Below are 10723 nucleotides of genomic sequence, written 5' to 3'. Positions count from 1 at the left end.
TTTTAGCCGTGTTATTGTTGGGGAAGGGAATGTCAAATTCTGCTACTGCCTTCCCCCAGGGGCTGGAGATTGGAATCTTTATTCCAGTTCAGTGCGGAGCGACGTGGTCTCCAGAATCCCCGAGTGTAGAGGCGGAGGACAGTGGAGCTGGGGACTCGGGCGCCTGGGTCCTGGTCCCTGAGCGTCCGGCGCTCCCCTAGTCCGCGGCCCTGGCTCCTGTCCTCACTTCCTTCCCCTTTTGGCTCCTGCTCTCGGAGCGGGCGGACGCGGGGGGGAGCGGAAAGGGCGGAAGGGGCCCGGGAGCCTAGCGGGAGGGGTTCAAGGGGGTACGGAAAAGCCGGGGAGGGGACTTGGTCCGGGGCCGGAGACCGACGGCAACAGCGGCCCAGGACCCACGCTGCCCCCACCCCTCCCGAGCAGGTCAGAGCCTGAGCACCCTGCGCGTCCCCGTACTCGTGACCCCCTCCTCCCCCAACTGCACCAAGGGCCACCCTATTTCACCCTTCTGTTGCCTCCCTCCCCCAGCCTTCCTGCAGAATTCCCTTCCGGTCTTCTTGACACCCACCCACGTCCCTTCCCTGCCCGGCTCCCCCGCGCCCACCTGACTCTCCACCCCCACCCCACCCCGTCTCTCCCCAGGCGCCCCCATGGCCCGACCCCGCTGATTCCTTCACTCGGCCATGCTCCCGCGGCCCCTGCGGCTGCTTTTGGACACGAGCCCCCCAGGGGGAGTCGTACTGAGCAGCTTCCGAAGCCGGGACCCCGATGAGGGTGGGGGCCCAGGTGGCCTGGTCGTGGGCGGGGGGCAGGAGGAAGAGGAGGAGGAAGAAGAAGAGGTGAGACGCGGGTGGTGGGAGGTAGGGGTCGGATGTATTTCTGAAGTCTCCACTTTTCTCTTGTCTCTGGGTCCCTACATCTCCTCCTCCTTGCCTCAGTTATTCTCGCGCCTCCCTGGGCGTCGGCCCGTTTCTCTGCTGCGGGGAGTCCCGGCGTCTCTGTGGTTCTCTGTCAGTGTGACTCAGGACCTGCCCGCAGGAACCTGCCTGGAACTTCTGGCTGGCTGTCCCTGCGGGTCTCTGGCCCTCTGCCTCTGCCTGCCTGAGTGTGCCTACTTCTCTGAGCAGTCTTGTCTTGCCCCCTGTCTCCCTCCTTGTTTTTGTTTGGCGGGGAGGGGTTTGTTTCCACAGTAACCAGCTCCTCTGACTCTGGGATTGGGGAGGGAACCCTCAGATTTCGTGACCCCTCCTTCCCTCCCTCCCCTTTACCCCCCCCCCATCCTGGGTAGAGGCAGGGAAGCCACGGTTCTGGGACCTGGAGGAACGATCCTAGAGTGGGTAGAGAGTGGTTACCTGTTTTCATTAGGGATTAATGGTGGTGGCCAGGAGCAGGATTTTAGGCCTCAGGAGGGGCCAGAATTTGGATTTGGGGCCCCGAGGCCCTGAACTCCTAGGTCCAGATCCTAAGTGAGGGCAGGTTGACTGGCAAGGCTGGTTTTTCGGGATCGGTCGGGGGAGGGACTGGGGCCACGTGACTCTCTGAGTCTACCGCCCCCCAGCCCCCATCATCCCACTTCCCCTTTTCCTTCCTGGACTGGGATTGGAGCTGCTACCTTCAGGGGTCCCTTAGGGCTGAGATAGTGGAGGCATTACCCGAGGGACCAGTGTGAAAGGGGGCCTGAGAAGGACTAAAGCTCTGGGCTGGTCTAGTCCTTGGCCGGGAGGGGCGGGGCATGTGGCAGTGCCTGAACTGAGGTTTCAGCTACTCCTAGTCTCTGCCTCTGGCTTGCTGCCTCTCGCTTCCCTCTCCTGCTCTTTGTACCCTGCTTCTCTGTCGTGTGTGGGTTCAGCTCTGGGGGGAAAGGGCTTTGGGGGTCTCCAGGATCAGGATTCCTGTACTCCATCCACGCCTCCACTACAGCCCCTTCGACTCCACCGGGGCCCTGAGGCGACTGGGGTGGGGCTGTCTGGGCCCCAGTGGGGGAGACCTGGGGTCACCAGCTCCCCCCACCCTTCCTCGCACTCGCTGGTACTATGCCCTGCCACCACAGGTGAGGGGTATAGAGGGAGAAGCAGGGCCTGGGGTGAAGGCTGAGGGCAGTGGGGGGTGATATGGAACTGTCTGACTTCCCCTTCCTTGCTCCTGCAGGCCCCTGTGTCCGTCTGGGATGAGGAGGAGGATGGTGCCGTGTTTACCATCACAAGCCGCCAATATCGACCTCTTGATCCCTTGGTGAGATCATGACTTTAGCTTCTCACCTCTGACTCTTCAGTTCGCTTCCTCTGGCTGACTTTCTGGCCAGAGTGCTAGGTTGGAGTTCTGGAGTCCTGGACTCCACTGTATGACATAGGCCAAGACTTTTGCCCTCTCTAAATATCAGAAAAATGAGGCTGGAACATCTCCTGGGTCTGGGATTGTCCTCAGAAATCTAGGGGCAGAGTGGGAGAAAGCGTTGGTGATCATCTCTTTGTGTCCTCCAGGTCCCTATGCCTCCCCCGCGTTCCTCCCGACGGCTCCGAGCTGGCACTCTGGAGGCCCTGGTCAGACACCTACTGGATACCCGGACATCAGGGACTGATGGGACTTTCATGTCAGCCTTCCTGGCCACCCACCGGGCCTTCACCTCGACGCCTGCCTTGCTAGGACTTATGGCTGACAGGTCAGAGTCATAAGGGACCCAGGGTCGTGGAGTGTCTGTCCAGATTTCCTAAAGTTCCAACATCCCACCAAAATAGTTAAGGCCACTGGGGGTTTGGGGAAAATGGAGAGATAGATCCTCTTCTTCCCCTCAGGCTGGAAGCCCTTGAATCTCATCCTACCGGTGAACTAGAGAGGACAACAGAGTGAGTGACCCCTGTTTCTTAATCTCACAGTCCACTCTGCCTAGGCTGCAGCTTTACCTCTCACCCTTGGCTGATTCCCTTCTCCCAGGGTAGCCATCTCTGTGCTGTCAACCTGGCTGGCCTCTCACCCTGAGGATTTTGGCTCTGAGGCCAAGGGTCAGCTTGACCGGCTTGAGAGCTTCTTACTTCAGACAGGGTATGCAGCAGGGAAGGGTGTTGGGGGGGGCAGCGCTGACCTCATCCGCAACCTCCGGTCCCGGGTGGACCCTCAGGCCCCCGACCTTCCTAAGCCCCTGGCCCTCCCCGGCGATCCCCCTGCTGACCCCACGGATGTCCTGGTGTTCCTCGCTGACCACTTGGCCGAACAGCTGACCCTGCTAGATGCGGTGAGACCCTGACCTCTGGCCCGTATGCCCCCTGACCCCTTACTAACCTCTCCTTGACTCCAGATCCTTTCCTTGCTTCTACCCTTTCCTGATCCAGCTCCTAGCCTCCTTCACCTACCATTTTGACTTTCCCTTTTTCCTTTTGGTTGTTACCCTTCAAACCCTGTGCCCCTCTGGTTCCTTGGCCACCTGAGATCCTCAGATCCCTAATATTGGAAGGCTGACCTCACTTGACTATGAACTTTAACCTCTTACCTCTACCCTGCAGGAGCTATTTCTCAATTTGATCCCCTCTCAGTGCCTGGGAGGCCTGTGGGGTCACAGAGACCGGCCAGGACATTCTCACCTCTGCCCATCTGTCCGAGCTACTGTCACACAGTTCAACAAGGTGGCAGGGGCAGTGGTTAGTTCTGTCCTGGGGGCTACCTCCACCGGAGAGGGACCTGGGGAGGTGACCATACGGCCACTCCGTCCCCCCCAGAGGGCCCGCCTCCTGGAGAAGTGGATCCGCGTGGCGGAGGTGAGAAAGAAGATTGCCCCACGGTGGGTGGCCATGGCATGGAGAGGGCTCTCATAGCCTTAGCTCTCTTTGACCCCCACAGGAGTGCCGGCTGCTCCGAAACTTCTCTTCAGTTTATGCTGTGGTGTCAGCCCTGCAGTCCAGCCCCATCCACAGGCTTCGGGCAGCCTGGGGGGAAGCAACCAGGTGGGGAGGCTGAGGCATTGGACTGGGGTGGGGGTTCCTCAGAAGGCAGGGAAGAGGGGGTGACAGAGCCAGGCCTGTCCTCAGGGCCACTTTTCTCCCTCCCCCAGGGACAGCCTCAGAGTCTTTTCTAGCCTCTGCCAGATTTTCTCCGAGGAGGATAATTATTCCCAGAGTCGGGAGCTGCTCGTGCAGGTGAGAGCCTGGTTTGTGGCATTCCCCCCTCTCCCTGCTCCCTACTGCTCCCCCATGTCTCTTTATTTTGTCACCACCAGGAGGTAAAGTTGCAGTCTCCTCTGGAGCCACACTCCAAGAAGGCCCCGAGGTCTGGCTCCCGGGGTGGGGTGAGTGACTAGCTGGGTGGTGGGCTTGGGGGTTGTGATTATGAAGGGGTGAGGAGTATGTTTTAGGGGAGCAGCCTGAAGGATGGGTAAGGGAGGCACAGAGGGGTGAGGGGTGAGGAGAATGAAATCTGTTCTCTGAGGCAATGGGGAGGGCAAGTGCGGAGGGACGGAGAGCCCTCACATCAATGGCAGGCACGTCTGACCCTGACCCCTGACCTCAGGGTATAGTCCCATACCTTGGCACCTTCCTGAAGGACCTTGTGATGCTGGATGCAGCCTCCAAGGATGAGTTGGAGGTCAGTGGTGTGTGTGTGTGTGTCATTATGATGATGTAACAAGTGGGCTGCAGGGTTCGACAGATCCCCCCCTTGCAAGGGGCTGTAAGGCACAAATAGCTGAGTGTAGGACAAAGCCAGATCTATTTCTGTGCCAAGTCGCCTCAGTGGTCTGTAAATGAGAAACTAGAAATAGCATCTACATTGATCTGTTATTATAAGGGTTAAATGAATTGTATTTGTCAAGCACTTAGAACATGCCTGAAACGTAAGCACATCTAGGTTTTGTGATGGGGTCCTGCTCTATTGCTAGAGTTTGTTAAATAAACAAATACTGAGACCTTGGGCAAGTTCCTTATCCTCTCTGGATGAGGAATCCTATCCAATTGGATACTATCCAGTCTTCTCATCTGCAAAGCAGACTAGTTGTCTACCTGAGATATTAAATTTCAAGGGTCAAGTGCAGTGCTTAGGCCATGATAGATTGAGGGGGAAGGCAGGGAGGGATGGAAGAGTCAGAGAGGCTAGAGGGAAGTGATTGTGAGTTGGATGTGGCTGTGTGTGTTTAAGAGAGGGGATATTCTCTCTCTGTGGCCTGGAAGGTAGTGTTAGAACTTTCACCCCATCCCCATTTTCCTCGCAGAATGGATACATCAATTTTGACAAGCGGAGGAAGGTGAGTGGAGTGCCTGGGCTGGATGCTGGACTTCTCAATCCATGTTCCCGGAAGGGGAGGGGGGAAAGTCAGGTGTCCCTGAGTTTTGGCTCCTGCAGTTTGAGGGCTCCTTCCCAGGAGTTTGCAGTCCTTTCTGAGTTGCGACGGCTCCAGAATGAATGTCGTGGCTATAACCTCCAACCTGACCATGATATCCAGAGGTGGCTACAGGGGCTCCGGCCACTGACAGAGGCTCAGAGGTGACTGGCGGGTGAGGTTGGGACTCTAGGGCTCTGGCCAGGTGTGGGGGATTGGTGTCATGTCCTGAGCTCTGTCTTTTGCCCCCTAACCCAGCCATCGTGTATCCTGTGAGGTGGAGCCACCTGGTTCCAGTGACCCTCCTGCCCCACGGGTGCTTCGGCCAACATTGGTCATCTCGCAGTGGACAGAGTGAGAGATTCACTGGCTGGGGGATGGTTACTTGGAACTTCCACTTTTCTTCTGATCCTCCCAATCTCCTGCCACTGTAGGGTTCTGGGCTCTGTTGGGGTCCCTACCCCGCTTGTGTCCTGCGAGCGGCCCAGTATGGTGGGAGATGAGGTGCCTACAACTCCTGCTCCTCTGCTGACTCGGCTGGCCCAGGTGAGCTCTGCTCCTGACTCTGACCTTGATGCTGACCCTCACTCTGTAAATGTTTCTTCCTTAATCTCCCTGCCTTCATGCCAGTCCCATGTTGTTTATTCCTAGCACATGAAGTGGCCATCTGTCTCGTCACTAGACTCTGCCCTGGAAAGCAGTCCATCCCTGCACAGTCCAGCTGACCCCAGCCATCTCTCCCCACCAGCCTCCTCCCCTAGGCCTTCTCGAGGTCACCGCCGCTCAGCCTCCTGTGGCTCCCCGCTGAGTGGGGGTGCAGAAGGGGCCTCCGGGGGGACTGGATATGGGGGAGGGGGATCTGGGCCAGGGGCCTCTGATTGCCGAATCATCCGAGTCCAGATGGAGCTGGGGGAAGATGGCAGTGTCTATAAGAGCATTTTGGTGAGGGAGCCTTGGGATGGAGTTGGGGTGAAGGATGGTGTCTTGTTGGACTATAAATGTCTGAGGTTTGGGCAACCAAATGGAATTGAATGTAGTTTTAATTTTGACTTTTGGTTTTGGCAGTTGTTTTATTTATTTTTAATTTTATCTTGTAAACTCTGGTCTTCAATACAAGCTAAAATTTGTTTTATTTTGATGGCTATTTTGCATTAGTTGCTACACCTTAAACTTTTGGTGGCCATATTAAAATTTCAGAATCAACAGCAGTTTCCCCAAAGGCAAGCAGCTCTGTTTCACTGGGCACCATGTGAGCTGGCTTATGGGGTATAGGAAGCCACCGTATTGGGTTTCCCTGTTCCTTTTAAAGCCTTGGACACAAGTAACCTTTTGTGGTTGGGTTCAGTGGCTAAGGGTAGAAGGATGGGAATTCATGGCTGATTGATTGCTCTTTTGGTCTCCTGTCCTGCCAGGTGACAAGCCAGGACAAGGCTCCAAGTGTCATCAGTCGTGTCCTTAAGAAAAACAATCGTGACTCTGCAGTGGTTTCAGAGTATGAGCTGGTACAGCTGCTGCCAGGGGAGCGAGGTCAGAGGCCACGAGGGAAAGGCAGACTCGGGAGGAGAGTGGAGTGCTTCCACATCTGGGCGGCTGTGGGGGGAAAGACTGTGCTTGTGCTTGACATCCATCCCCTGAACCTTCAGAGCTGACTATCCCAGCCTCGGCTAACGTATTCTACGCCATGGATGGAGCTTCACACGATTTCCTCCTGCGGCAGCGGCGAAGGTCCTCTGCTGCTACACCTGGCGTCACCAGTGGCCCATCTGCCTCAGGAACTCCTCCGAGTGAGGGAGGAGGGGGCTCCTTTCCCAGGATCAAGGCCACAGGGAGGAAGATTGCACGGGCACTGTTCTGAGGAGGAAGCCCCGTTGGCTTACAGAAGTCATGGTGTTCATACCAGATGTGGGTAGCCATCCTGAATGGTGGCAGTTATATCACATTGAGACAGAAATTCAGAAAGGTAGCCAGCCATCCTGGGGCAGTGAAGTACCACTGGTTTACCAGACAGCTGAGAAATCCAGCCCTGTGGGAACTGGTGTCTTATAACCAAGTTGGATACCTGTGTGTAGCTTCCCACCTGTGTGTGCTTCCTACCTGTGCAGCACACAGGTAGTGCTGGAAAAAACGCATCAGTTTCTGATTCTTGGCCATATCCTAATATGCAAAGGGCTAAGCAAAGGCCTCAAGGCTCTGAGCCCCAGGGCAGAGGGAATGGCAAAAAATAGGTCCTCGCAGGAGTTCTTCTTCCCACTCTGGGGGTTTCTATCACTGTGACAACACTAAGATAATAAACCAAAACACTACCTGAATTCTACTCCCCTGTCCTTGTAGTGCGTATGAACTGGCTGCTATGAGTGGGGGTGGGGAATTGGCTGAAGGTAGATGCCATGGAACAGGAAGGGGCACAATGTTTTCTATCCCCATGAACAGAGCAAAAAGTGAGTGAGGTATTGGTGAAAAAAGTTTCCTCAGAACAATTTTTCTTCAGTAACCTCTCTACCACTGGTCCCTTGCTGCAAATGTGTATAAAACAATTTTAGGACAAGAAAATGGCAGAACAACTTTATGGACAACATATAAACTTGGGAGGACTTATACACTACAAAGCATTACGTGCTGGGATTTTAAGTCAGTTTAAGCTACATTCAAGCAAATTCTAGGAAGACAGAGGCTGAAAAGTACCAATAGAGATGCCAGGGCTGCTGGCAAAGAGCACAAAGGTTAGAGAACTGTGAATTCTTTTTTTTTTTTTTTTTTTTTTTTTTTTTTTTGGAAGACAGAGCTGAAAAGCTCACTGCAAGCTCCTCCTCTCGGGTACCAATCCTGCCTCAGCCTCCCGAGTAGCTGGGACTACAGGCACCCGCCACTTCGCCCGGCTAGTTTTTTGTATTTTTTAGTAGAGACGGGGTTTCACCGTATTACCAGGATGGTCTCGATCTTTCATGATCCTCGGCCTCCCAAAGGGCTGGGATTACAGGTTAGAGAACTGTGAATTCTTTTTCAATTGAACTGACATTCCTAGTAATACGCTATGTTGTAAATGCCCTTCCAAAATAATCATGCCAACCAAGATGAGGGAAAGTTAAGGGTTGTATATACAGGCAAGAAGTAGGTTTGAGGACATTTAGGATTTCACTTTCAAGAAAGAAAGAACATCGTGCCACAAAGAAGTTCCAAGTGCAAGAGTTTGAACCTGAGGGGGTAATACAGGTGGTGTGTGTGAAGGTGGAAGGGACTGTGGGGATATGACAGAAGCGCCTGGTCAGGAAACGGAGCCAGGTGTTTTTACATTTTATTAGCTACAGTATAGATGCTAGAGCTGCCTCATTCCCTCCCCTCCCCTCCCCCCACCAAGGGGTCAGGCCTTGCCAGGAGCCCCTGCCTTTGCCGCCTGGGCCCGCTGGAACTCCTGCTGCAGCTGAGCAAGGGTCTCCCTCTGTTGCTCTGACTGCCGCTCAAGATCCCGGAGCTGGGATTCATATCGCTTACTAAAGAGAGACAAGGGAGACAAGTAGAAAGGGAGAAATTAGTAGGACTTACTAAGGAGGGTGCTAAACGCAAGAAAGAGATAGGTGGAAAACTTGAGATTAGGGAAGGGAGAAGGGGGGTTAAAAGGGAAGGAAGGGGTTGGAGGAACTGGAGGACTAGGGGCCACTATGGAGAGCTGTTCTGCAATGGTTCAACACCTCTACTCCAATGGTTCACTGCATCACAGGGTGCAGCACACAGTGGTGGAATAAAGACTCACATTTCAGCTGTGATATAGTCCAGCCTCTTCCCTACTGTGGCCCGAGCCTCCCCCAGCTCCTGTTTGACTAGCACCGGACCCAGAAGTTTAAAGACCACGTTGGACCCATCCAGCAGGGCCAGTTCCTGATGGAGGGATGGGACATACGTGATCAGAACCATGGCTAGTACAGGTCCCTCCTCGCCCCACAAATCCCAGTCCCTCACCTCTTTCACGATATTATTTTCTGTTAGTTGTGCTTCAAGTTTCTGCCTCCCCGACATGGATTTACTCAAGTCTGGGGATAAGAGGAAAGGCAAGATTAGAAACATCAATCCTAGTCAGGTGGATATGGATCTGAGGAAGCAGAAAAAGATGGGGGCAGCGGGTCAGTGAATAGGGAAGAGTACTGAAGCGGGAAAGTCTCTGCACGCAAGGGCCCAGATGGGGCAACAAACCTTATCTCGGTAATGGCTTTGGGTTGTGAGTGCATTGGGCGAGGCCATACCGACCCTGCTCCCTTACCCTTCTGTAGCTGTTGATATTTCTCCACTTCTCCCTGCAGCTTCTTCTGGATCAGCTCCGCCATGGCGGGGATGAAAGCCTACGGGGAGCGAGACAAGGGCGCTGCGTCTCACTCTCTGGAAGGTACCTGACCTCCCTTTTCTGATCTCGCCTGCGGAAATGATAGCACTCTTGAGAGGCAGCCCTGAGGGGCACCGCCACCTCCCCCCCGTCCTGGGTATCGACTCCACCCCGTCCCCAGGATATGGTGGGCGAAACGCAAGACCGTAAGCCTCTCAACCGAAATCCTAACCTATTCACGTTCTGCTTTCAGTAGTAATAAACCCGGAAGTAAACGAGGAATGCCGGGAAAAGACTGCGCCGGAAGTTTCTTTCTGACCCTTGATGGGAAGTGTAGTTCTGACATGTTTAGCGAATGGAGTTCTGCTACAAAGACTGGACTCGGATATTTTTAGGCAAGATGGGGAAACTAACCCGGAAAAAGAAACCGCACCGCTACTTAGCCCCTGGTCCCGGGCCTGCCTTTCTTTTGTAAGTCACTCTTGCATAAGCTGCCGCTCCCGATAAGGTGCCAAGAGCTCTTCCGCCCCTCTAAGGAGAGCGTGCCCTCACTCAAGATGGCGCCTAGAGAGCTTCAGACCTGGTACGCTACTGATTGGATGAAGGATAGAGGGCTTCCGGGAGTTTTCAAGCCGACTGTGGGGCAGCTGAGAGGAGTTTTGCACGTGGATCGCCGTTCGGATGGGCGAGATGGAGACAGCCCCCAAGCCGGGCAGGGATGTCCCGCCCAAGAAAGACAAACTTCAGACCAAGAGAAAGGTATCGGCCTCCCTGGGTGGGAAAGGAAGTTTTTCGCTGCGGGGTCTGGGGGGCGGGGCGTGGGTGCGGAGTATCAGAGTTCCTGATCTGCTTGTAGAAACCGCGGCGATACTGGGAGGAAGAGACTGTTCCGACCACAGACGGAGCCTCTAAAGGGCCTCCTTGTAACAAGAAGAATCGGGAGCTCCGTCCTCAGAGACCAAAAAATGCTCACATATTAAAGAAGTCTCGGATCTCTAAGCAGCCTCAGGTCCCGAAGAAACCCCGAGAGTGGAAGAACCCGGAGTCCCAGCGGAGCTTGTCCGGGGTGAACGTGGAACCTAATGGGTGGCGAGGCAGGCCGCCTTGTGCTT

General features: G+C 54.8%; 3 protein-coding genes across 6 annotated transcripts in view; 2 read left to right on the top strand and 1 right to left on the bottom strand.

Annotated features, from left to right (window-relative positions):
* WDR46 (WD repeat domain 46) overlaps nt 1-10723 on the top strand; it is a 62221-nt gene that overhangs the window by 42703 nt on the left and 8795 nt on the right. Inside the window, exons 2-3 of the mRNA XM_050787621.1 lie at nt 10252-10370; nt 10468-10677. Coding sequence (XP_050643578.1) covers nt 10293-10370; nt 10468-10677 — 288 coding nt within the window. The 5' untranslated portion in view covers nt 10252-10292. The remainder of the gene's footprint in view (nt 1-10251; nt 10371-10467; nt 10678-10723) is intronic.
* RGL2 (ral guanine nucleotide dissociation stimulator like 2) lies at nt 335-7613 on the top strand. Of its 2 annotated transcripts, XM_050787607.1 has the most exons (18): nt 335-420; nt 640-836; nt 2146-2229; nt 2478-2656; nt 2790-2840; nt 2929-3226; nt 3495-3746; nt 3829-3932; nt 4040-4124; nt 4205-4273; nt 4495-4569; nt 5192-5224; nt 5342-5463; nt 5558-5653; nt 5734-5845; nt 5951-6241; nt 6712-6826; nt 6943-7613. In XM_050787607.1, exons 2-18 carry the CDS (start codon nt 681-683, stop codon nt 7152-7154), a joined length of 2334 nt encoding a protein of 777 aa, XP_050643564.1. In that variant the 5' UTR covers nt 335-420; nt 640-680; the 3' UTR covers nt 7155-7613. The 2 variants fall into 2 exon arrangements, with proteins under 2 accessions (XP_050643564.1, XP_050643565.1); XM_050787608.1 differs by lacking the exon at nt 640-836 and having other exon boundaries at nt 337-420.
* Nucleotides 8576-10723, bottom strand: part of PFDN6 (prefoldin subunit 6) — a 50128-nt gene continuing 47980 nt past the window's right edge. Inside the window, exons 2-6 of one of the 3 annotated variants that reach the window (XM_050787878.1) lie at nt 9844-9865; nt 9552-9702; nt 9254-9324; nt 9048-9172; nt 8576-8787 (exon numbers count right to left, since the gene is read on the bottom strand). In XM_050787878.1, coding sequence (XP_050643835.1) covers nt 8658-8787; nt 9048-9172; nt 9254-9324; nt 9552-9615 — 390 coding nt within the window. In that variant the 5' untranslated portion in view covers nt 9616-9702; nt 9844-9865 and the 3' untranslated portion in view covers nt 8576-8657. Of the gene's footprint in view, nt 8788-9047; nt 9173-9253; nt 9325-9551; nt 9888-10723 lie in introns of those variants that run through there. The other 2 variants (XM_050787876.1, XM_050787877.1) reach the window with 2 other exon arrangements.

This window comes from Macaca thibetana, chromosome 4 (genome assembly GCF_024542745.1).
Source record: "Macaca thibetana thibetana isolate TM-01 chromosome 4, ASM2454274v1, whole genome shotgun sequence".
Lineage (NCBI taxonomy): Eukaryota > Metazoa > Chordata > Mammalia > Primates > Cercopithecidae > Macaca > Macaca thibetana.
The sequence above is the reverse complement of the archived record's forward strand: the minus strand, read 5'-3'. Positions and strand labels throughout refer to the sequence as shown.